At 43.4% G+C, this 24,059-nt stretch overlaps 1 protein-coding gene and 1 pseudogene across 2 annotated transcripts in view; both read left to right on the forward strand.

The window, feature by feature from the left end:
• Positions 1–24,059, forward strand: part of gpm6bb (glycoprotein M6Bb) — a 41,417-nt gene that overhangs the window by 9,946 nt on the left and 7,412 nt on the right. For both annotated transcript variants that reach the window (XM_061841526.1, XM_061841527.1), the window contains 5 exons: positions 18,477–18,663; positions 20,587–20,743; positions 22,308–22,476; positions 22,682–22,755; positions 23,689–23,754. In XM_061841526.1, coding sequence (XP_061697510.1) covers positions 18,477–18,663; positions 20,587–20,743; positions 22,308–22,476; positions 22,682–22,755; positions 23,689–23,754 — 653 coding nt within the window. The remainder of the gene's footprint in view (positions 1–18,476; positions 18,664–20,586; positions 20,744–22,307; positions 22,477–22,681; positions 22,756–23,688; positions 23,755–24,059) is intronic.
• Positions 19,713–19,831, forward strand: LOC133512785 (5S ribosomal RNA; annotated as a pseudogene).

Below are 24,059 nucleotides of genomic sequence, written 5' to 3' on the forward strand. Positions count from 1 at the left end.
GAGGACGGCGCGATGGGCCCACAGGAAGCGTCGCTGCCAAGCTGTCCAAAGTCTGCAAAAGTTGAGCTTTTGTGCGGCGACAGATGCTGGCTGGGAGAAGAAGGGACTGGGGGAGGGGTGCGATGGCTCGGACAGTTTTTAAACGGTCTGCATTTAAACTTGACAGTTATTTCAGAGATATTCGGCAGCGGTCCTATCGGTTTGGGTGGAAAAAAATGGAAGTAAACAGCAGCGTCGGGTGGTGGTGTGTGTGTGTGTGTGTGGGGGGGGGGTTGATTCTCAGACGTGTGGCCCCCCCAAACCTCATTATGAACATGACATCCACGTCTCTGAAGTCCTTTTCACCTTTTGACCCCCACAGTGTGGCAAAAGACGATGTGAAGCGCGACTTTGTACGTGATTGTACATGGTATGGATGCATGAATCAATCAATCAATCAATCAATCTTTCAAACAAAAGTTAGATGAGACCTCTTAACGGACTGATATTCTCAATATTAGTAAACAATTGTGAGAACAGTTTACAGCAGGGGTGTCAAACTCATTTTTCCTGCAGGCCACTTTGTAGTTCTGGTTTTCCCTCCAAAAAATATCAAATCGTCTCATCATATCTACAGAAATTTATGAACTAGTTTTGGAATCAGAAATCAAGGGGAACTGATGTTTTTTTTTTTTAACTATTCATGTTTTGTAACACAAAAATGCTTGTAATATCTCAACTTGACCAATTATGATATGTGACAATTTGAAATTTTGGTCCCAATCTTGACAAGAATCATTGAAATTCACACTGAAACTCACATTTGGCTTCACGGGCCACCTAAAATCACTTGGCGGGCCGGATCTGGCCCCCGGGCCTTGAGTTTGACACCTGTGGTTTACAGAAAGGTCTTTTGAAGGCGTGCTCGCATGAGTTTGGTGCGGAAGAACCTTCAGCTCAACTTCATAAAATTGGGGTGACCTACGACCGAGATAGCGAATCAGACCCCCGGGATCAAAAATAAAATAAAAACTTTCTCTCTTATACGTTGCATGCGTCCAATAAATGTCTGTTACTTTGCATTACAATAAACACTTAGTTTGAGGAAATATTGCAAAATACATCACATGTAACAAACAGACATGCTACTAATGCAAAGAAATAATGGTATCAATTAATGAGACACTGTAATAACATTGATATTACAAGTACGGCTGTCATTGTTTGTTTATATTTCTACTACATGTTGAAGGATTGTTCACGCCGTGAGAGTCAAAACTCTGCGCTAAAACAGCAGCTGATGGAGTCCCAAATGGATTTCACTTTTGGAGGGCTGGCCGCCTATCGGCGCTCAAAGGTGGATTGACCCACTCTCACAAGGGGTCAGTGAAGTGCACACAGTGAGAAGCGTCCATCGGCCACTCGTTAGGAGCCTCTTTGCCCCCCCCACCCGTCTGGGCCCGGCCGGGGTTGTTCGCAAGAGGTTCCGGTCAGGTCTTCGGGGATGCGGGGCTTTTTGCGCAACTTCTGGCCCCAATAATTGAATTAAAGTGGCCCTCTGATCCACTTTTGCTGTGGCAAGTTGTGGGTGAGTGGGGGAGGGGAGGGGGTTTGAAACCGGACCAAGTGCTGGGTCAGTGGGGTGAGAGGTTGGCGGCATGAGGTTAAGGACAATAGCGAAAGGAGATCCCAAGAGGGAGCGCTTCGTTCATGGGAAACACCTCTTGACGACCCCCCCCAACCCCACACCCACTGCTCCCTCCATTATGTCTCTTTTGTGTGTGTGTGTGTGTGTGTGTGTGTGTCAAGGCAAGCAGCTGGACTTTGGGAATGTTTGCGTTGACGTGACACCCCTGTGCTGTCAATGACGTGGCTCTGTTTCCCATGGCGACGGCAATTTGATTTTTTTCACCTTTTAAAAAAAAAAACATTTGCCACTAGGCAGAATTTTGCACTTTCTCCATTCTCCATTTAAAAAAAAAAAAAAATGTTCGAAAATCTCTCCGCCATATCCATCGAAGCGGGAAGTTAGCCACGCAAACGAGTGCAAATGCCGCAGTTATTTTCCCACAAGGTTTTGGCGTGGACGTTGCATACCGACGTTGGAAGCGAGGTCAGATTCTGATAAGTCTGGTCCAGAAGAGGCCCGCGTCGGTTTAAACTGTCATGTGTGGACTTGCACTCGCCGTGTGCGCTGTAGCGTTTGGCAGAGGGCTGCGCGTGCTTGCGGTCGTAATCAGCGAGGGGTGAATGACGGTTTGTGGTGCAGGACCACGTACTGGATAACAGATATCGGCCCATTGTTCAACCGTAGGGGGGGGGGACAAAAATATACAATAGAGCCTCGGTTCTTAACCGCAATCTGTCATAACCAGAACGTGGAGTTGGAGCCAAATGCACGGCTCGGGGAAACGTGGAATGACGTCAGGCTTACGGGGTAGGTCAGGAGACAGGCAGGGGTCGGTATGCCGGGAGAGTCGAGGAAGTGCGGGAAAGGGGGCATCGATGGCAACGATCTGGCAAAGCCAGACCGTCCACTGGGTAGGGTGACTAGCTGGGCAGGTGCACAGCCAGGGCTAGGACCGGCAGGATCATGACACAATCTGTTCTAGAAGGCGGTTCCAAAAGCGATTTGTTCGAAAACCGAATCAACCGCCGCGCGCGTTACGTTATTTACGGGTTTCTTTTGCCGGGGTGGGAATTCACAACAGAGCGCGCTGTGGGTCAGCTGGTCCAGCCGCGCGCGTTCTGTTATTTCCGGGTTTTGTTGGGGGTGTTCGAATACCGATTTACGTTCAAAAACAGAAGCAAAAAAAAAAAAAAAAATCTAAAAATTTTCGTTCAAAAACTGATTTGTTCGAAAACCGGATCAACCGCCGCGCGCGTCCCGTTATTTCTTCGGTGGGGTGGGAATTCACAACAGAGCGCGTCGTGGGTCAGCTGGTCTGGCCGCGGGCGTTCTGTTATTTACAGGTTTTGTTGGGGGCATTTGAGTACCGATTTTTATTCGAAAACAGAAGCAATAAAAAATCGCAGATATTTCGTTCGAAAACTGATTTGTTCGCAAACCGAATCAACCGGCACCTGCGTTCTGTTATTTCTGTGTTTTGTTCGAAAACTATTTACGGGTTTTTTTTTCGGCGGGTGGGAATTCACAACAGAGCGCCTCGTGGGTCATCTTATCCGGCCACGTGTGTTCTGTTATTCCGGGTTTTCTTGGGGGCGTTCGAGTATCGATTTTTGTTTGAAAACGACCGAAAACATTTTCATTCGAAAACCGATTTGCTCGAGAACCAAGGCTGTACTGTATATATATATATATATATATATATATATATATATATATATATATATATATTTTTTTTTTGGTAAAAGTTGCTTTCATGAGTTTTCTCACAATGGTGGACTTTCGCTTAAACGTAACAAAAGCTCCTCGGACAAGATTGAATACCTGTTTAAACGTCGCGTCTGCTGATTGGCTGTTGTCGCGAGTTAAATATAAAGATACTTATGGGGCAACGGTGTCGGCGCATGTCAGGGATTAGCCACGCGGAATGAGATTCACGTGCGTTAAGGGCGTGCTGGATGCCATGCAATGATGGGAAAAACGCTAAATCCCCCCCCCCCCAAATTTAATTGTATTATTATTCAATCATAAATAAATAATATATAATTTATAAATAAATAATAAATAATTGTAAAATTTGCTACAAATAAAAGTTATTTTTACATTTTAAATCTTTATTTCATGTGACGTTATTGTATGTATTTAAAACAAAAGTAACTGCAAAAAAATATATGCTGGATGTCATGCAATAACGGGAAAAACGCTAAATCCCCCCCAAATTAAATTGTATTATTATTCAATCATAAATACATAAAAAATATTTATAAATAAATCATAAATTTTAAAATTTGCTACAGATAGTTATTTTCACATTTTAAATCTTTATTTCATGTGACGTTATTGTATATATTTAAAACAAAAGTAACTGCAAAAAAATGTATGCTGGATGTCATGCAGTGACGGGAAAAATGCAAAATCCTCTCGCCCAAAATTAAATTGTATTATTATTCAATCATAAATACAAAAAAATTATTTATAAATAAATCATAAATAATTTTATAATTTGCTACAAATAAAATAGTTATGTTCACATTTTAAATCTTTATTTCATGTAATGTTATTGTATATATTTAAAACAAAACTGCAAAAAAATATATGCTGGATGTCATGCAATGACGGGAAAAACAATACCCCCCCAAAATTAAATTGTATTATTATTCAATCATAAATACATAAAAATAATTTATAAATAAATAATTTTAAAATTTGCAACAAATGAAATAGTTATTTTCACATTTTAAATCTTTATTTCATCTGACGTTGTATATATTTAAAACAAAAGTAACTGCAAAAAAATATATGCTGGATGTCATGCAATGACGGGAAAAACGCAACCCCCTCCCAAAATTAAATAATTAGAAATAAATACATAATAGATAATTTATAAATAAATAATTTTAAAATTTGCTATAAATAAAATAGTTATTTTCACATTTTAAATCTTTATTTCATGTGATGTTATTGTATATATTGAAAAGAAAAGTAACTGAAAACGTATTTGTATGTATTTACAAGGTTAAAATGGGACTTTTGAATAGACTTTTCTGTAATGTAAGATCAATATGAATCGGAACAAAGGAAGCTCATTATCCTCCATTATCCTAAGTGGCAAATAGAAGTATATGTTTTTCGCAGCAAGGTTTTCCCTCAGCTTTGTAAGATGAACTCGCTCAAGCCAGGAAGCAAAACGTTTGTGTTTGCAGAAAAGTACAAAGACAATTTAGAGAAAATGCAATGACTGATGCAAATTCTTCTTAAATCAATGAGCATCTTTAAACGGCCAGTTTGTACATTTTCGCGTCGTTCCGAGGATGCCCGCAGTAACTCGGAGCATCTGTCTGACACTTTTTACTGCCGCTTGCCGCGGGCCAAAACCGCAGCGCCTGTGGATGAGCCGCATATTCATTCCTTTTCATTCTTTTTAAGTTTTTGGGGGAAAAAATGACTCAAGGAAAACACTGCTGGAGCGCCTTCCCAGACCTAATAAGACGGGAACACAAACTTGCAATTACAATGGTGCTGAGTCAGGCCCTGTTCTTGGCCATTGTTACATCAAAGTCGCTTCATAACAGCAGGAAAGGGTTGAAAATACAGAGCACGAGTTCGGTGCTGCAAAATTTTCCTCGGTAGGAGGACTTTGGTACCTCGTACACATGTCAAGACGCACGTATGGCAACCTGATCTGCATACTGTCACGAACCTCCGGTGGGGGGCTGGACCCGAATGCAGGACTCCGAGACGAGGGCATGATGTTAGGCGTAGTTTTATCCAAACCTGAGGTCACAGCAGAGGTAAAGAAACGCTAGCCAGAAGACATTCAGCAAGGTCCGATGACAAGGAGACAAACTATGAACTAGGACTCGACTATGACTTGTTCTTTTTCTTTCGGCTTGTCCCGCTAAGAGTCACCACAGGGTGTCATCTTTTTCCTTCTAAGCCTATCTGGTGTATCTTCCTCTCTAACACCCACTGTCCTCATGTCCTCCCTCGCAACATCCATCGACCTTTTCTTTGGTCTTCCTCTCGCTCTTTTGCCTGGCAGCTCCATCCTCAGCGCCCTACCACCAATACACCAGTTGGACAAACTACAATGTGCACGGCTAAAATTTATTTTCTGTACATTTTTCGCATTTTTTTCTATTATGTTAGTCTTATGCTTGGTACACCTCTGGACTAGTTGTACACCAATTCACAAAAACATTTACACTTAAACCTGAACTTAAAATTTCAAGTCTTGAGTGGCGCTAACGAGCATATTTTTGGAACATACGAGGAAAGCAGAAACCAAAAGTGCAAACTTAGCACCGCTTCCTCAAAGTAATGAGGTTCGGTGTTAAAATCTTGGCTCCAGTTTTCCCGTGTGGTGTTTGGCTTCTCTCCCCTTCGCCTGTGCAGATCCCACGACTCACTCCTACTCTAAATTGCCAGTCGGTGGAAATGTTCTCGTGAATGTTTGCGTGTCTATGTGAATGTTTCCTGGCAGCCAGTCCAGGTTCATACCTCACCTTTTACTCAAAGTCAGCTGGGATAGGCGCCAGTGAAACCTGCAAGCCCAAAATATCCATCCCGCTTTTCAGTACCCTTCTGGAGGTACTTGAGTTGTATGGTAATGTAAAAGATGGTCGAATTGAGAAAGAATTGGAAGTGGAATTGGAAGTGCAATGGGAAATTGAGTTGAATGGGAAGAATTTAAAATGTCTTTTTAAATGCTGTGCTATTTGGATCATTTGCATTTCTCCATGTTGCATTTACAGTTATTCCAAAAAAGTCTGTACTTTAATGGAGTCTACTGTATACAGTGTAACTCCAAAGTCAATAAGTAGAGTGCAGACATCTGGCAAGTAACCTCTGTTGGGTCATGATCTGCTTCTGACTGCAGTAAACCAACACAAGTCCTCTGATAATTTACAGTCATGCACGCGCGAGCGTAACATTTGTCGCAAAAGAACCTTTGAAGACGGTAAAGCGCAGACGGATGCATTTCTCTTTTCACTTGCCGGAAACAAAAACGAGGCGTCTTATTAATCAACCCCCTGCGGTTTCTCCCCTTTATGCTCGCATTTCATCTTGCTTGGATAAAATTTCACTTTCCCAGATTCGGAACCCCCTCACTTTGGCCGAGATGGATCGGTCCGTTGCTGATTATAACCTGAAACTAATGGATTAGCCTCTGTTCCTGTTTTTCACATGTTGAACTCGTGTAGTCTGCGAAAAGTGGGTCAGTAACACAGAGTGAATGGATCGCTGTAACGAATTTGTGTCCTGTGCTTTTGTTTAACCGATCAATGAGTTTGATCGGAGGCAGACAGTGAGTTTAGAACTGTGTCACTTTGCTGCACAGTACTTAACACCGGACCACCGCCAAGCGGACCACACCCTCAAGCGCTTCTCGGTTCCGACGCCGCGGACGGGGTTTTTGTCACGACGTGCTTGAATGGCGCTGAGGAAACAGCTGCCTGGGAACGGAGGGCGCGGGTCTTTTGTGAGCGACCGAGGCGCATTCACTTGCCGCCAATCTCGCCGCGTGAAAGCCACAATGAGGCCTTCACTGGTTCTCACCCGGGCCTTCATCGTCATTCACGTGAAGTCTCGAGTGTGCGATTGCCAGACTCGGCTAGTCTCAGATAATTCACACTCTTATTGCCTCGAGTAACGCTCCGAATAAAATCGATTCCAGGTTCTTCAAACTTCGAATCAGTTTTTCATTTTAATAAATGCAAACCGAGCCACATTCCCGACCGTTTTGGAGTCTTTTGACTGATTTTCCAAGACTCTCATAATATCGTCGTATAAGGTTCTGGAACAATCTAACTGTCCGTGTCTATGTTTGGCGTCTTGTACTGCCCAGCCAGGGACAGAAATCGAGTTCCTCTTCTTCGGTTTTTGTTTATGCTTTCTGTCGACCCCTGTGGGTCTACGGTGGAAGAGATTTCACGTGACTGTACGTAAGTTGAAACTTGCCAAACTCCAAAAGTAACCTAAGCTAACGCGTTCGTGCTAAAATCACGATGAATATTCTACGGGTGTCGCTATCAACTCTTGCTAATAATACAGAGTGCACGGCATATAATTTTGGTGTACCGAATTTGAGACAGCATAATTACTTGCGATACCGCACAAACTAGTTCCGATTTGTGAAGCCCGTCAGGATTGTCGTAAACCGAGGACCCCCCTTCAGATCCCAACGATCCCTTCTGACATCCTTTTCCCATGTTTCCAGAGGCTTATTAGCGCTTCTCTCCGTACCTTGAACCCTCCCTCTTGCGTGTGTTTTCGAACTCGTGGTCCGATTTAGATTTTCGGCCGTTACGAAATAAAGATCCCATAAACATCTTAATGGGACCGTATAAAGAGTTCAAAGAAAGCGTCTCGTCTTTACAAGCGTGATGTCAGCTCTCCGCGGCGTTTAACAGGGCCGGAAAAAAACGAAAAGTCTCGAGATGAGTGCGACCATTTGTTGTCGTGTTGTGGGATCCCTGCTAAGTTCGCTTCCCTGACCCCTGAGGCTCCCCCTTTTTCTCCCAAGTCTGGTACCCGTGAGAAGACCCCACTCTGGCCCCCCCACTTGCTCCGTCCCCCCTCCCCTCTAAAAAGCCTCACTCTCATTAGCATGCCCTCGGGGGCCGCTCTCCGCGCCGTTGCCAAGATCCTCTTACCCCCCCCCCCCCCCCCCCCGTCACCCCGGTCGTCCCTCGCTATCGGCGCTCGCCTGTCTGTTATTTTTAACAAGCTGCTTTGTCTGGGCCGTCGAAACATCGCCACGTCTTTGTGCTCCTCCTCAACTTTCTCGCCGTTTTACCCGAATATGAGCTCGGCGATCACAACGGAGACACGGAACCCGTCACGCGGCTGAAAGTCGGGGTCCTCCTTGTGTTCCCCTCCCTCCGTCATGAATCCACTTACATTTATATTCGTGAAGCTACTTTTGGGTCTCTGAAAGAGTCCATTTGGTTCACACACTGAAGGACTGACATCAAGTTAGGTCCAGAAGTATTTGGACTAAAGGCTGTAGGACTTTGGGGGGTGTATCGTAGTTTATGCGCTTCACTAACTGGGTTTAATTCCCACTCGGTGACGGTGTGAATGTGATTGTTTTCTAAATCTTACAGTGGACAAGAGATCCTTTTACATCTGGGTAAACGTCAAGGAAATATGTACCATAATTCCCGGCCTACTGAGCGCACCTTGTTAGCCTCACCCAGTACATTTGTAAAGGAAATACTATTAACTAACCCTAACCCTAACGCCGCAGCCGTGTAAAAGCCGCAAGTGCCCGCATTGAAACCCACATTGAAATACGAGATATTTACAAAGAAAGACGGTACACAGAAAGAGTTTAATGCTCTGTTTTAACGCTAGCGCTGCGCTGAAGCGAACACTAACGCTAGTGCCGCGCTAGGGCTAACGCTAACAGAGCCGGTTAAAATAAAACTTACCGGTAAATATCACTGAGACACGCCAGTAACACAGCAGCAACATGCTAGCACAGTGCTAACGCTAGCACAGCGGTAAAGCCAGGACTAACACTAGTGCTGCGCTAAAGCTAGCGCTAACGCTAGTGCCGTGCTATGGCTAACACTAACAGAGCTGGTTAAAATAAAACTTACCGGTAAATATCAGTAAGACACGCCAGTAACACAGCAGCAACACGCTAGCACAGCGCTAAAGCCAGCACTAACACTAGCACTGTGCTAGGGCTAACACTAAGAGGGCCGGTTAAAATAAACTTACTGGTAAATATCACTGAGACAGGCCAATAACACAGCAGCAACATGCTAGCACACCGCTAACAGGGCCGGTAAAAGTCACTTCCTCGGCACATATATTCCACCGGTCTCATTCTTACCTTTTCCGCTCGAGTGCCCCCTTGCGGCGCTTAGGAAAAAATGCACAAATTAGCCGCATCACCGCATAAACCGCAGGGTTGAAAGCACCTGGAATAATGTTGCGGCGTGTAGGCCGAAAATGACGGTATTCATTTATTTCTATTTATTTAGCTCTATGTTACCTTAAAAAGAGATACTGCCAACCCTGGGAACTCCCCTCACGTCATGTTAATATTTGAACACAAAACGAACACGAGTGATGGATAAACATTTCTGTTATTTTGAAATTTTGGAAAACACAAGACAAGGAAGACAAAAGATTCGAACTGAAAATGTCTGACTGCGAGGCAGCCGTGCCAACCGCGATACACCGTGCTGCCTCCTCTGCCTTAGTTGCATTTAAAAAAAAAAAATGTCAATTTTGTTGAGCTGCTTATTAACTGAAAGTGTTTTTTTTAATCATGTCACTTTTGTCTTTGGAAGTGAAAATGTAAACAATAACCAATAATTTGATGGATTAATTAACCATCTTGACGTAATGATGGCAAATCTGAGTGTCCCACATGACTGCCACCATCAGAGGTTCTTTTCTTCCCGCTGTCGTGTTTACCGACTCACTTCACACCAACCCGTGGCTCGTCAATCAGCCCGTCACCACGGTTACCCACTCGCCGTTGACGCGTACATCCCGGTGGGAACGACTCCTCCGTGGCGCCTGCCGGCGACCGTCATCGTTCTCGCGAGACGCTCAATGACAACGAGGCGCTCTCAGAATCCGATCAATCAAACCCCCGCGAGCGTCGGCGTCGAGATTAACGAGGTGGATGAGAGGGGGCGCCGACGACGTAGATAAATGGCGTGTCTCGGAAACAGATCGCGACAAAGAACGCGCACGCTAAGGAGGGAAATATAGCTGGTCGTCGCGACCCCAGTATGGTAGGAATTAATGGGATGGAATGATTTAGAAAGTGGTTGTGTGCACGATTACAGATAAATAACAACTCCATATGGCAAATAATGACACATTAAGTACACTGTAAGAACTTTTGCATTGATTAATGCAATACTGTAATAATAATATAATACACTACATTTCTTATTGTTACTTGTCACTTTGTGATTGCCGAAGTGCGGTAGTAGTACCGTCAGTGCTGTGGTGGCTCCCTCTAGTGATCCGTGGAGTAATTACTTCACAAGTAAAGTTCAGTTGTATTTAACTTTTTACTTCAATACATTTGCATTATTTTTTTTTTCAAACTCTTTGTTTTTAAATCTTTTTAGGGACATTTTTATTTAACTTTTCTACATTGTGCAAGTATATTTTGAGGTAGTCCTTAAAAACTCCATGTAGTGTAAAAAAAAAAATGTAACTAATATAAACCATCCTGAACAACATTGATTGAAAAGCAACAAAATATTAAAATATGTAAAAAATGTACAGTATATAAACATTTGTTGATATTACAAGTAATAAAATAAATAAATAATTGAATAATCAATAAAATATTCTAAAATAATATTCTAAACTTTTCACAAAATTATACCATTATCCATAGTGCTACTGTCATAATGATACATCATAACATTAATCATCCTGAACAACATTGAAACAAAGCTACAAAATATGAAATTATTAGAAAATATATTTTGGCATACCTAAAAAATGTACAGTATATAAACATTTATTGATATGACTAGTAATAACAATTCAAAATTATAAATAAATAATATTAAAAAATGTTCACAAAATTACATTATTAATAATAGTGCTACTGTCATAATGATACATCATAAAATAAAATAAAAATATAATATAATATCTAATAATAATATAATAAAAATAAATACAATAATTGAGTCATAAAATTCTGTGAATTTCTAAGGTGCAACCATCTACCTTAATAAATCAATACATTGTCATCAAAGCAATAAAGGAAAGCAAAATGCAAATAACTGTGCTAAAATATAGAAAAAAAATTCATGATTTGAAAATGTGCCCGAAATTGTGGCGCCCCCATTTCACTTCATGAGAGTCCAAACATTAGAAACAAATCTCAGTATACTGAAACAACATACTATCATAGTAATTCTTCTCTGACAGCACATTGTCTTCACTGATATTGATCCATTTATAGGTATATATCTTTTTTTCACTGACATTTTTATTACAAATTTCTATGTTGCGCAGGTACATTTTGAGGTGGTCCTTAAAAACTCCAGGTGCTGTAAAAAAAATGTAACTAATATAAACCATAATGAACAACACTGAAACAAAGCTACAAAATATTACATTATTATAAAATATATTTTGACATACCTGAAAAAATGTACAGTACATAAACATTTGTTGATATGACTAGTAATAACAATACAAAATTATAAATAAATAATATTTTAAAATGTTCACAAAATTTTAATAGTGCTTCTGTCATAATGATACATCATAAAATGTCATAAAAATATAATATATAATAATATAATGAAAAATATAATAATATGATATATATGTAATCATATAATATGATAAAAATAAATATAATAATTGAGTCACAAAATTCTGTGAATTTCTAAGGTGGAACCATCTACCTTAATAAATCAATAAATTGTCATCAAAGCAATAGAGCAAAAAAAAAAAAATGCAATAGACTAAAATGTAGCAAAAAATGTCATGATTTAAAAATGTGCCTGAAATTATGGTGCACTTCATGAGAATCCAAACATTAGAAACAATTCTCAATATACTGAAATGTTCCAAGCGCAATAATCATCATATTATCATAGTAATTCCTCTCTGACAACACGTTGTCATCACTGATATTGATTCATTTGTAGAGATATATCTTTTTTTTGTATGCTGAGTCTGTTTCGATTAATGAATGTTTAGGTGTGATTGGATGAGCTCCAGTCAGCAACTCTCGGCGGAGCATCACCGGCGCTTGCCCTCTTAGCAAAAGTAAACACCGAGGCCACTTTTGACAAATTTCCCCCCGCTCAGCTTTGCCCGGTCCCCGGAGGGAGGCCGTCGGAGCCATTACGGCTCTATTAACGCTCGCCCTCAAAGCGGGAGGGCGTGTGGAAAATAAGACTCACAGATACGTTAGCGTTTTGGCAGCTCTGCCCGCCGAGCGCCGTAAACACGAGCAGCTGTAAGCAATGAGGCCGACGTGTCGAGATTAAAACTGCGTCGGTGCTTTTTCGCAGCCGAGCGGGCCCTCGCGGGGGCCTCGGGGATGCTTTGCGACGTGTGAATCCAAATCCGTTGACGCGACGACCTGATGAAAACGGACACGCTTTGGATACTTATGAAAACCTCAGTCGCGTACACGGAGATGTAAAAATATAATTTTTCACACTAGTATTTTAATCGCTGTAGGTTTACAATTTGACATATGTAACGAGTGCTACTTAAAGTTGTATATTGAGTCAAACAAGAACATAAAATAAAATAACATTAAATTCAATTAAAACAATGCTGTGGTCTATGAAGCACACAATGTTTACAAAAAAAAACCACACACATATTGTAGTGTTTGTGTACATATACATGCCTTTAAGAGGCGGGGCTTGGTGGGGTGGTCTGCGTGTGAGCGTCTAGGCGTGAGCTGTGGCTCACAGCAGCTCCACAACTCCACACAGGCGGGCCCGGGATCGAACCTGAACTGTGAGGCCGACGCTTTACCAAGCAGCACTAGTGTTTAGCATGTTTGCTCCGCAGTTCTCAGGTTTTGGGTTTGTGGCGTTTGCGCGTCTTCTCTATACTTGTGGTTTGTTTGTTATTCCAAAAACATTCACGTTAAATTGTTATTCCAGACCGGTCCGGGGTGCACCCTGCCTCTGTAGCAAAATTCGGTTGAGCTGGACCCCAACCCACCCCCACGGGCTATCGAAACCTCGGGTCGGTCGGATCGTGTTGCTGTACAATTCCGAGGGTGCCACGTGTTTTCGTTTCTCAGCTGTTGGAAGGCTTTAGCGTCACGTTGGTGACAGACCGCAGTCATGTTGCGGTTGGTGGAGATGGATGGATGTAAAAGAGGAAGGGTTTGTGGGGGTGGGGGGCTCGGGGGGGGGGGTTCCTGGTGCAGGATTGTTAGTGCGTGATCTCTCAGTGATGACATATAGAGCAAAGATGCCCCTCTGAGCCACCCCCCCCTCCCCCCCCAAGGAGACACTGGAAATTTTTTTTTTTTTTTTACATTTGGCTTGCGAAGTGGTTTGGCCAAGCGCAGCGAGTTCGAGTCCGGTTGGCCGGAAAAAGCCTCGCCGCGGTTCACAGCGGAGACCCGAATGAAGTGGACGTGATGGAGAGCGGAGAGGAGCACACAGACGCGTCTTTGTTTTCAAGCTTCTTCTTCTTCCTCTGTCTCTCTTTTTCTTTTTTTTTTCCCCCCCATCTCGCTCACACGACGGCGCACACAAGTATCGCCGTCCTTGTGATGCCAGTGTGACGAATGGAAGCTCGCCGCAAACAAGTCGCCTCCACCCGAGCAGGAGGGCCGTGCGTCATCATCAAAGGCGGCGGCGCCAACGTGATTTTCATTTTCATTTGTTTTGCTATGAAGCTCCACAGGAAAATATAAACGCACGAAATTAAAAATTAAAATTAAATTATAAAACAATTTTACCATGGTTTTATCTTTAAAATAAAAAAAATCCAGAATATTTGAGCAATCCTGTCACGTGATTATAAAAATAAGTTATTATTATTTAGATTTTATTATTTAAGTTATTACTATTGACATAAAACAATAAGGCTTGATTGTCGTACACGTATAAAAATAAGGTAGCCACTGATAATAATAATAAAGCTAATTGTCTTCTCTGAAAGGAGTAATGCACAGATGAAAGATGAATTTATCATATTATTAGAGTATTTCTATATTTTATTTATCAAGCAAGTCCCAACTCGACACTTAAAATTAAAAAACAAAACACTTTTGATTTTGGATGGAGGTGTATTGCCAAGTCAATTGTGTCATGTCATATTTTTTCCAGAATTCATATTTGGCAAATGTAGATACATAAAATTAATCATTGTAAAAGCTAAAATAAAAAATGACGTACTGTGATGCGGGAGTCTTGTTGCTTTCTGACGTTTCTGATGTAAGCTTGCTGACGTTCCATAACTTCCTGTATTAATTTTTTTCTCCGCATTGTTCTTCTTTTGATACTTCCGTAATTAATGTTGCAAGAAGGGCTAAAGAAGCCAAATACATAGATTTCTAGTGTTAAATGCTAATAATATCATACAAACAACAAACCTCTCTTCTTTAACTTAAAGGATTCGTCGTCACCATAAGTGTCGTCCTTCAAATTATTCTCATCTCACCTCACCTGCAATATTACGTCATATTTTTGCACAATTTTTGTTGTTTTGTGAGTTGTTGGTTGTTGAGTTGTTAGTTTTCCCTATAGTCATCGGACCTTTGCTGCGTGTCTTTTGGATCCCGCCTAGCCTAGCGTTCCTGTACCTCGGCCTTGTCGGAGTTTCCGCAATTAACGACATTGAACATTATGCCTCTGCCTCGAAGTCCTGCATTTGGGTCCGCCCCCGTACCGGAGGTTCGTGACAATTGTAAAATACCTTAAAGACAGGAGGCTTGTGGTTACATCTGTTCGTGCTGATTGGGGCCATTTTGTGCAGCCAACGGCAATTCAGTGTGTTTTTCCACCTATACATTCTATATTATCCGAATGTATCCCTGTGAAAGTCACGCAGCTGCAGAAGCCATCTGCTGCCTGGATTTGACTCTGGGGCAAAGAACGGTATTTCGTGTAGGATCGCTTGTAAACGCGCATCTCCTCAGATGTCCCATCCCGAGCGGGGAAGCGCTCGCGGGGGCCAGGCCCCCCACCCCCCCAACCCCCATTTTGTGAGGTGCACGTCTGGCCTGGTTGATGTTTTAAACACATGGCTCTGTGTTGCCGGTGTGTCTCACACACACAGACACACACATGATGATGATCACAGAGCAGCCGACATGTCTTCTCCACATGTGGAAAGACATATTTACGATTATTTTGCCACCTATTAATGATGAAGATCTAAAGGATTCGGGCACTCGAGCTAAAAAAAAAAAAAAAAAAACGAGGGGGGGGGGAGCAGATGTACCTTATTTGCGAGCAGGGATCACACGGGCCCACTCGGCAGGTCTTGCAGGTTTCATATTTGATACAGAGAAATGATTCAGGAGGGAAATGGTAAAAATGTCTCCATTTATCCATCCATCAAAAGCGGACAAGCGTGGGAAGAACAGCCCACAGAATTGCAGTAAAGTCGAAAGGATGCGTCTAGATTTTATGTTTCCTAATACTGTTATAGCTTTTTTCCATACATCCATCCATTTTCTTCACCGCTTATCCTCACGAGGGTCGCGGGGCCCGCTGGAGCCTATCACAGCTGTCAACGGGCAGGAGCTGGTCGCTGTCCACAAATTCTGCCTGGCGACAGGAGGTGGAGGTTTGACCATATTTAATAAACTATTCTCTGAACGATGCAAACTCCCGTTTACAAGTCGGTGAGAAATCCGATTCGTGTTGTCCTTGTGCGCACCGAAGACGTCCGAGCGGATGCGCTGTTGGCTTTAGCTAACGTCGTGTTGATTACTACGCGCTTCATCAATTCAAGACACTCAATCGATTAATTATTTGGCCCGTATCTATTTTTAATAGTTAGCGGTGAGCCGAGGTTCTGGGTTCAAATCCTGGCCCTCCTGTGTGCTGTTTTGTGCTTGCGTGGGTTATCGTTATGTCAAATAATTTGTGCAGCTTCTGCTATTTCTAACATAAATAATAAGAATACAAAAATATAATACAAAGGAGTAATCTCAGTGGTTATTTGCCAACTAGAAGCTTCCAGATAGGAAATAAAAGCCGACCAAATGTTGTGGGGAATGTTTCAAGACAAAGCGATATTTAATAAAACACCCAAATGATGTCGATGCACGCCTTGATGTTCGCTTCCCGTCTGAGTCCCACTGACGCGGCGCTTCCTCCTTTTAAAAGGGTTCTAATCGCTTTGCAGCTGGACTCAATATCCTGCGCGGAGCCCTGGCACCTTTTTCCGACTATATGTGTCCGTCGGGGACGTGCAAAGTTTGGTCGAGCGCCTGCCGTCGCGCAGCCCGAAGAAGTCTTTTGCGTCCGGATACAGTTTTTATACCTTCATTGCTTCCGGGCATCGAACTGTCCAAGAGGATTGAACATTTATTACTTCTTAGCTGATTATATATAGGCGGCACGGTGGAGCAGGTGGTAAAGTGTTGGCCTCGCAGTTCTGAGGTCCCGGGTTCAATCAATTCACGGAGGCCGACGCTTTACCAGCTGCTCCACCGTGCCGCCTGGAGAATTTAATTTAAATTGTTACGCTGACTCCACACATGACAGTACTTCCATTTCCTGATAAATAATCTTACTAACTGGCACATTAAATGAAAAAAACTACAAGATTAACGTCAAATTCTTGGTTCTGCCTTGCTGCCCCCCTTCTACCTTCAGCTCTCCCCCAAAGAAAGCAAATGTTTACCCCTGCTAGTATTTCCTGTCAGATAGTTTGCTCCAGCAAAACAGAAAAGCCCGGAACACTTTGTCTCACGTCTTTTCAGACCTCCGAGACGGCTCCGATTCCCAGCCCGGGACAAATATTTGAGCATCACCCCGAACGACACAAACAGTCCACACGAGGGGTCCAATTAAAGTACCGGCAGTTGTATATCCGCTCGAACGTGCTTGGCCAACGAGCTTCCAACCATCGAAGTCTCATGGGGGGGGGGCAAATAAAATGAAAAGCAGAAGGAAGCAGCAACACACACGCTCGAGTTCTACGAGTTGTTGTTGCGCTGCACAGCTGTCATGTCATCTTGAAGCATCTTTGTTGCAATGGGGCGCACGCACGTTTTTAAATATAAGCAGGACGTCCGGGACGACGACATCCTGTCACGCGCACGCACATGTGGGGAAACACACCGATGGGGGTCGCGTGGGATTGCGGCTTCACCTGGGGGCGGGGGACACAGCCCGCGTGGGCCGGTTCATCCTCTCCACCGACTCGTCTTCTGAAAATTGCAAGGCCATTCGGGCCCTTTTAAGTGTTCAAACGGAGCCAAAAGCTCGAAGCTTTCCCGTGACCCTTGTGCGGAGAAGCAGCTTGGATACTGGATGGATGGATTTTGAATTGGATTTCAAATTTTTAATTCAATCTTGCCTTTTTTTGTGCGCTATATTTTATGTCAACTTTGCAAACAACATTTTCAGTAGCTTCATCATTATTTGCGGAATTTAATCATTTTATTTTGGGGTGGGGGTAATTTACTAAAATAAGCAGAAATTCTTCATTCCTATTAAACAATTAAAAATGATCCATCCATCCATTTTATGAGCCACTTATCAATTATGCAAAAGTAAATACTGTAATATCAATTAAAATAAACACCAGAAATAGTCTGATAATAAGAGGGAAATATTTATGGTATTATTAAATGATTTACAATAAAATAGCAGAAAACAGTAAATTACTGAAAACCTTTAAAATGAATTATTATTCCATAATCATTCTTTTTTTCTGAGCTTCTCTTGTATATTGATATGCTTAAACTAAAAAAAAATATTTTGTGGATACTTTACATATAGGACCAAAAAAAAAGGGGAAACAAAAAAAACAGACAACAGAAAAAGTGATTTCTTTTTGCTTTTACTTTGAAAATAATCCATCCATCCATTTTCTTAGCCGCTTAACCTCACAAGGGTCGCGGGGAGCGCTGGAGCCAATCCCGGCAATGGAATCTCAATGGGCAGGAGGTGGGGTACGCCCTGAACTGGTTGCCAGCCAATCGCAGCTTTGAAAATAATATTGTTGATTATTTATTCATGTATTATTTGTAATTATAATCCTTGTTGTTACGCTTTATGTTCTATATTCACGCTACGATCTTTTTTTAAGTAAACTCGAACTAAAGTTAAGTTGAGTTGAAATGAGTTCATGACCTGTGATCAAGGAGACTTTTTTTTTTTTTTAAATTTACTTTTTGTGTGTTTTGCTTGGTGCTCAGGTTGCTTCGAGTGCTGCATCAAATGTTTAGGCGGCGTGCCGTACGCGTCGCTGGTGGCGACCATCTTGTGCTTCTCCGGCGTGGCCCTCTTCTGCGGCTGCGGTCACGTGGCGCTGACCGGCACCGTCAGCATCCTCGAAAGTCACTTCTCCAAGGTCGCCAGCGATCACGCCATGCTCACCGACGTGTAAGTGGGGTAACGCGCTTGCTTTGACTTTGACAAGTATTGAAATCCTTTTTTTTTTTTTTTATTTTTAAACCGTACAGATATCTACCATGTACCGTAATTCCCGGCCGACAGAGCCCACCTGGTGGCCTCACCGAGTACATTTGTAAAGGAAATACCATTTGGTACATACATATGCCGCAGCTGTGTAAAAGCCGCAAGTCCCCACATTGAAATCCACATTGAAACACGAGATATTTACAAAGAAAGACATTACACAGAAAGAGTTTAACGCTAACGCTAGTGCTAACACTAGTGCTAACGCTAACGCTAGTGCTAACGCTAGCGCTAATGCTTACAGGGCCGGTTAAAATAAAACTTACCGGTAAATATCGCTGAGACAGGCCAGTAACGCAGTAGCAACACGCTAGCGCAGTGCTATCAGGGCCAGTAAAAGTCACTTCCTCGGCACAAATATTCCACCGGTCTCATTCTTACCTTCGCCACTCGAGTGCCCCCTTGCGGCCGTTACAAAAAATAGCAGAAATTAGCCCCATCACCGCATAACCCGCAGGGTTGAAAGCGTGTGGGGAAAAAAAGTCATGGATTGTAGCCCGGAAATTACGTTTTTTTTTTTAATTTTGGAGTCAGCTTAACTCAAAATGGAACGTGCAAGAGAGAAGACATAACTGTACTTATTTGTACTGGTCATGATTCATCGCAATGGCAGCACCGCGGCCGAGTGATGATCAAATCTGTCTTACAGTTCTGAAGTTCGGGTTTGAATCGCGACTCTGGCCTTGTTCCATGCACTGCAAATTCTCCCCATGTAGTTTGGCTGCCTCTACCATTCCCAAGACATGCACGTTTGGCAAGACTCCAAATTGTTCATAGGTGTGTCAGGTTGTTTGTCTACAATAAATGTGCGATGTTATTGGATGTCAACCAGCCCTGGGAGTACCAAATTCAGCTGGGATAGACTCAAACCCACCTGCGAACCTAATGAGGATGAGCCCTGGAGAAAACAGATATTATTATATTATAACACGACTGTAGTCTGTTACATTAAAGCTTACGGCCACGGTACCCTGAGAACTCCCGATCTCGTCAGATCTCGGAAACTCACCGGGTTTGCCCCCGGTTAGTACTTGGATGGGAGACCGCCTGGGAATACCAGGTGCTGTAAGCGTCTCTCCCTGGCTAAAATGCAGACGGGTTGCGTCAGGAAGGGCATCCGGCGTAAAACTGTGCCGAACAAATGTGCGTGCATCTGAGATGACGCGCTGTGGCGACCCCAAACGGGACAAGCCGAAAGGAAAAGAAGAACTAGAAGTCTGTTACATTAAAATTAAGATGTAAAGAAAACAAATCAACTCTACCGTTAGCCATCTTTTGTTTTTCACGTTTAACTTGCGCCCCCCCTCCCAGCCCAAGGCCTCGGCTCACTCGGATGTTTCAGTTTTTCCAGTTTTCTCGAAAGCAACATCACTTCACGCTTGACCAGAAAAGGGTCTCCCCCGAACCGTTTCCGGAAAGTTCGGAGGCGTACGCTTCCCCAAAATGTCTCGCTGGGACGAGGAATTCGGATACGTGGGTCTTGCTCAACTCCCGACTGGTTCATTAATTGATTTAGAGCCGCGCGTCACTATTTGAATCCGCGTTATGTGACTTCATCGTCCTGGGATGGGACGACAGGAGAGCAAATGTACGAACAGAAACTTCTCTGATGAGTTCACGTCGGCTATTTTTAGTCGGGTGTGTTTTCCAAAAGCTGGAGCAGAACAGTCCTAATATGGACCTCGTTACAAAGCGTCCATTAGCGTCTGTAATAAAAGAGGAATGACAGGGGCCGCGCATGTTTGGTGTCGGCGTCGCTTTGTAAAAGATCATCCGTCTCCTCAGGAGACTTTACTGTCAAGTGAGCGGCCCTTTTGTGGGTTTCAGAATACAGCTGATGCAGTACGTCATCTACGGCATCGCCTCCTTCTTCTTCCTCTACGGCATCATCCTGCTGGCGGAGGGCTTCTACACCACCAGCGCCGTCAAGGAGCTGCACAGCGAGTTCAAGACCACCCTCTGCGGACGCTGCATCAGCGGAATGGTATTTTTGTAAACAGTCCCCTCGGCGCGTCAACTGCGGGGCTTCAAGGCAACAAACGCCACGCAAAAGTTTGTTACCATCGAGGGTTGTAATCATTTCTTTTTATAGATGGGACGGAGCAAAAATGTAGCAAAAGACCCCCGTTACACTGTAATTACAATCTGATCTGATGAGTAATAAGAGAAGAATTAGTCATGTGAGCTGTATCACATCTGCGGCAAAACTGGTTTTATAGTTTCTGAGCCTGCAGCATAATTATGATTTATTCTGACCGATTTATGCAATACATATGTATTTTACATGGCGGCACGGTGGAGCAGCTGGTAAAGCGTTGGCCTCGTAGTTCTGAGGTCCCAGGTTCGATCCCGGATCCACCTGTGTGGAGTTTGCATGTTCTCCCCGTGCCTCCGTGGGTTTCCTCCCGCATCCCAAAAACATGCAGCATTAATTGGTGTAACAGGCCATCGGTGCGGGGGAGGACCCAAATGCAGGACTCCAATGCAAAGCCATAATGTCCAGTGGGTTTTATATCAAGCAAATTAGGTACACCTGCAAACTCAACCACTACAGACTATATACAGGTGGGCGGCACGGAGGATCAGCTGGTAAAGTGTTGGCCTCACAGTTCTGAGGTCCCGGGTTCAATCCCGGACCCCCTTCGTGTGGAGTTTGCATGTTCTCCCCGTGCCTGCGTGGGTTTTCTCCGGGCACTTCAGTTTCCTCCCACATCCCCAAAACAAGCAACATTAATTGTACACTCTAAATTGACCCAAGGTGTGATTGTGAGTGCGACTGTTGTCTGTCTCCGTGTGCTCTGCAATTGGCTGGCGACTAGTTCAGGGTGTACGCCGCCTCCTGCCCGTTGACAGCTGGGATAGGCTCCAGTGCTCCCTGTGACCCTATAGGATAAGCGGCGAAGAAAATGGATGGATGGTTTAAGTGGAGACTCTAAATTGCCCCTAGGTGTGATTGTGACTGCGACTGTTGTCTGTCTCTGTGGGCCCTGCGGTTGGCTGGCGACATGTTCAGGGTGTGGCCTGCCTCCTGCCAGTTGACAGCTGGGATAGGCTCCAGCGTTCCCTGTCACCCTTGTGAGGATAAGCAGCTGAGAAAATGGATGGATGGATGGATGGATATCGTTTACATTGGGGTTTTTTTGGTATTCATAAACATATTCAGGATATCATCCAAACTAAAAAAACAACAAAAAAAAGAAAAAATCGTTTTTTACTGCTTTTGACTATCAACCATAAACAATCAAATAAAAATATTACACTTACTCCAATTTAAAAATGTATCATTGATTAGTTTAACGCATGTGTTTGGAAAAGAAATGAAATGAATTTACCCTTTTCACAAAAAAAATATTTTCTACTCTTAAACAACAAAGTGTTATCATTATCATTGTTAAAAAACCAAAACAAAATTTTGTAATCTCAAGCAAAACAATGCAAACCTCAACTTAATTTTATTTAAAGAGCAGTTGAAAAAACTAATTTGAAAGAAAGTGCTCTACTTAATACTAAGTGAACATAAAACTAATAATAATTTCATGTGCCCTCAGTTCGTGTTCCTCACCTACATTCTGGGCGTGGCCTGGCTGGGCGTGTTCGGCTTCTCCGCCGTGCCCGTCTTCCTCTTCTACAACATGTGGTCCACCTGCGCTAACATGAAGTCGTCCATGTCCAACCTCACCGACATCGACTCCATCTGCGTGGACGTCCGTCAGTACGGTAAGACACGGGCCGACTCCTTGGCAGGCGGAGCTAAGTGTGTGTGTGTGTGGGGGGGGGGGGGGGGGGGCGGAAGACCTCCATCGTGGATCCTGTTTGTCGCCAGGCTAGATTCTGGTTCAGGAAGAATGTCTGTACGGCACTACTGCGTCGCATTTTATATTCATGGCTGGGGGTGCGGTTTCTAAATAACTTTCGCTTTCAGGAATCATCCCGTGGAACGCAACCCCGGGGAAGGCCTGTGGATCCACGCTAGGCGACATCTGCAACACAAGCGAGGTGAAGACGCACATCCGTCATGTGCATTCTTTTGGGGCTTTACACCAGCGGGGTGTCAAACTCATTTTTGTCGCGGGCCGCATTGTACTTGCGGTTTCCCTCAGAGGGCCGTTATGGCTGTGAAACGGTAAAAATTTTTAACCGCCTCAGCATATTTACACATTAAATTTATGAATTAGTTTTGGAATCAGAAATCAAGGGTAATGTTTTTTTTCCCAACTATTGTTGTTTGGTAACACAAAAATGCTTGTAATTTCTCAACATCATTTATGAATTTGAAATTTTAGCACAGATTTGAACAAAAAAAAAAATCATGTAAGTTGTTACGTGTGATTTGCCTCCGCGGGCCACATAAAATCATGCGGCGGGTCGGTTCTGACCCCCGGGCCTTGAGTTTGACACTTTTGTGCTTTACACAATCGGGATTTTTGGGGCCAATCATCGATCTGCAAGTTTATTAAAAAACAAAACAAAACGGTAACTGATCCAATCACAAGATGCTGCAATTTGTTTTTTTAAACTTGAAGGCATGATTCGGCAGAACGCCGGCATGTTTACATACAAGCGTCTGCGCTAGCAACGGCTAGCGAGGCTACATGACATTTCGTCGCCTACTAGCGAGCCGGACATACCTCAAGCAAGCCTTAAACCGGGTCCCATTTTGTTCTTAAAGTGCACACGACGCTATCCACTGTTGGTATTGTCACCATGGTAACTAGTGTACCCAGTTGCGTTACAGTCGGCCAAATAAAGCCTTGTGATCGTGAAAGATGGGACGCGGTGGGAAGATTTTATTGGAGTGGTGCAATCGTGAAAGACCAAATATGTCTTGTGGCCTGATCCGATTGTTACGTATTGTTTGTCCCACATTTTTTAACAGCAGCTGTTTTCATTACATGTCACGTTTGACACTTTTGTACATTTTTGTTTCAGTTCTACCTGTCGTATCACTTGTACATTGTGGCCTGTGCTGGAGCCGGAGCCACCGTGATCGCTCTGGTGAGAAAGCCTTTGCAGTACACGAAAACACCTTCTTGTGTAAACGTTGTGGTTACTCCTCGTTCCGTTTTAGCGACCCCTCTACAAGTACACTCGCGGTGTGTTCTCGTGAGAATTTGGTAGCTAACGTTTTGGAACGCGACTAAAATTAGAGTTCGGATAAGGAACAAGTTAAGTTTCAAGAAAAGGGATGCAGGAATCCAGAAAAAGTGAGTCAAGACCAGTTTTGGAATCAACAAATCTCTGTTCAGGGGCGGCACGGTGGAGCAGCTGGTAAAGCGTTGGAGTCGCAGTTCTGAGATCTC

Source organism: Syngnathoides biaculeatus, chromosome 14 (assembly GCF_019802595.1).
Source record: "Syngnathoides biaculeatus isolate LvHL_M chromosome 14, ASM1980259v1, whole genome shotgun sequence".
NCBI lineage: Eukaryota > Metazoa > Chordata > Actinopteri > Syngnathiformes > Syngnathidae > Syngnathoides > Syngnathoides biaculeatus.